Raw genomic sequence first — 1,198 nt, forward strand, 5'->3', positions numbered from 1 at the left:
CCCCGCAGGAGGCAACAGGAAATGCGAGCCCACCTGCTGGCCCAAGCCTTCCAGGCCGCCCAGGAAGCCCCCAACTTCAGCTAAGGGAGCCATGGAGAGGCCTGAGGGAAAGGGTAAAGATCCGGAAAACAAAAGACCCCCCAAAAAATATGTAGCGGAGTGTCGAGGGGGATGGAGAGAAATTATAGTAAAACAAGCGCAAAAAGTTAAGGCCAGGTTACTCCTGTGAGGTCGATGCAGGGACTGTGCACTGAGAATGCAGGGAAGCTCTCACTGTCTTGGAGCGGTCTTCTCTCCTTGGGTAGGTGAGAGCTGGCTGCTGGCTTTGCAGAAACATCTGTAGGTGCCGCTGCCAGTACTGGGCTGCGACTGGGGCTGGTGCTGAGGCTGGTGCTGGGGCCTGGGGGCTGGGGCTCCAACTCCGCAAACTGATCAGATCAGAGTCCTGTGTACATACACACCGAGTATATATGCGGGTCCTCTTGACATATGCTAATCAAGTCCTTTCATGCGAGCTGGGGAGGTTGGTTCTGTTTGAAATCTTAAACCGACCTCTTCTCAACACGTTTCTGCTCTTCGGAAGTGACCAAAGGGGACCCTTGATGATTCTATACCCATGCACTCTTCAAAAATCATTCCTGCACTTGCCAAAGTCAAACAGCAAATTCGGGGAGGCTCAGTCGAGGTCCCTCTTTGAGGTTGTCTTTGGGACATGGATGATGCTGTTTGGCTGCTGCTGTGCAACCTACTTTGATGTGAGCCCCTTTTTAGTGATAGATGGCTGCGAAAAGGAGCCCAGTTTGGCAGTATACAGAAAGGGGGGGGGCAGAAAAGGAGGAGATGGGTGAGGGAAAAAAGGAGAGGAGGCGAATTGTGCTTCTTGGGAACTGCTGGGAGCCTGCAGTGGACAGGTGCAAAGAAAGGTAAAAGAGGGAGAAGGAAAAAGGGCGTTACCTGAGGCTTAGACCTGCCCAGACACACATGAAAGGAAAATCAAAGCTTTGACAGTTTAACTCACTAATTTTAAAACACTAATAAAATGTACAAGCATTACTCTTTTATCATTTAGATGGGGGATTTTCTTTACATAATCAAGGTTAGGTTAGGAACACCCTCCCTCCCTTCCCAAGTTCTCTTTAATGTTTATCTTTACTCAGATAGCATATGATATAACTAAGACTGACTTATATCTAAATGG

General features: G+C 49.0%; 1 protein-coding gene across 1 annotated transcript in view; it reads right to left on the reverse strand.

The window, feature by feature from the left end:
- The window catches only part of Fgf20 (fibroblast growth factor 20), an 8,719-nt gene extending 8,072 nt beyond the window's left edge, over positions 1-647 (reverse strand). Inside the window, exon 1 of the mRNA XM_015486044.2 lies at positions 1-647. This exon is cut by the window's left edge and continues 205 nt beyond it. Within this exon, the coding sequence (XP_015341530.1) occupies positions 1-93 (93 nt within the window). The 5' untranslated portion in view covers positions 94-647.
- Positions 648-1,198: the final 551 nt, after the last annotated feature.

This window comes from Marmota marmota, unplaced genomic scaffold (assembly GCF_001458135.2).
Source record: "Marmota marmota marmota unplaced genomic scaffold, marMar, whole genome shotgun sequence".
Classification (NCBI taxonomy): Eukaryota; Metazoa; Chordata; class Mammalia; order Rodentia; family Sciuridae; genus Marmota; species Marmota marmota.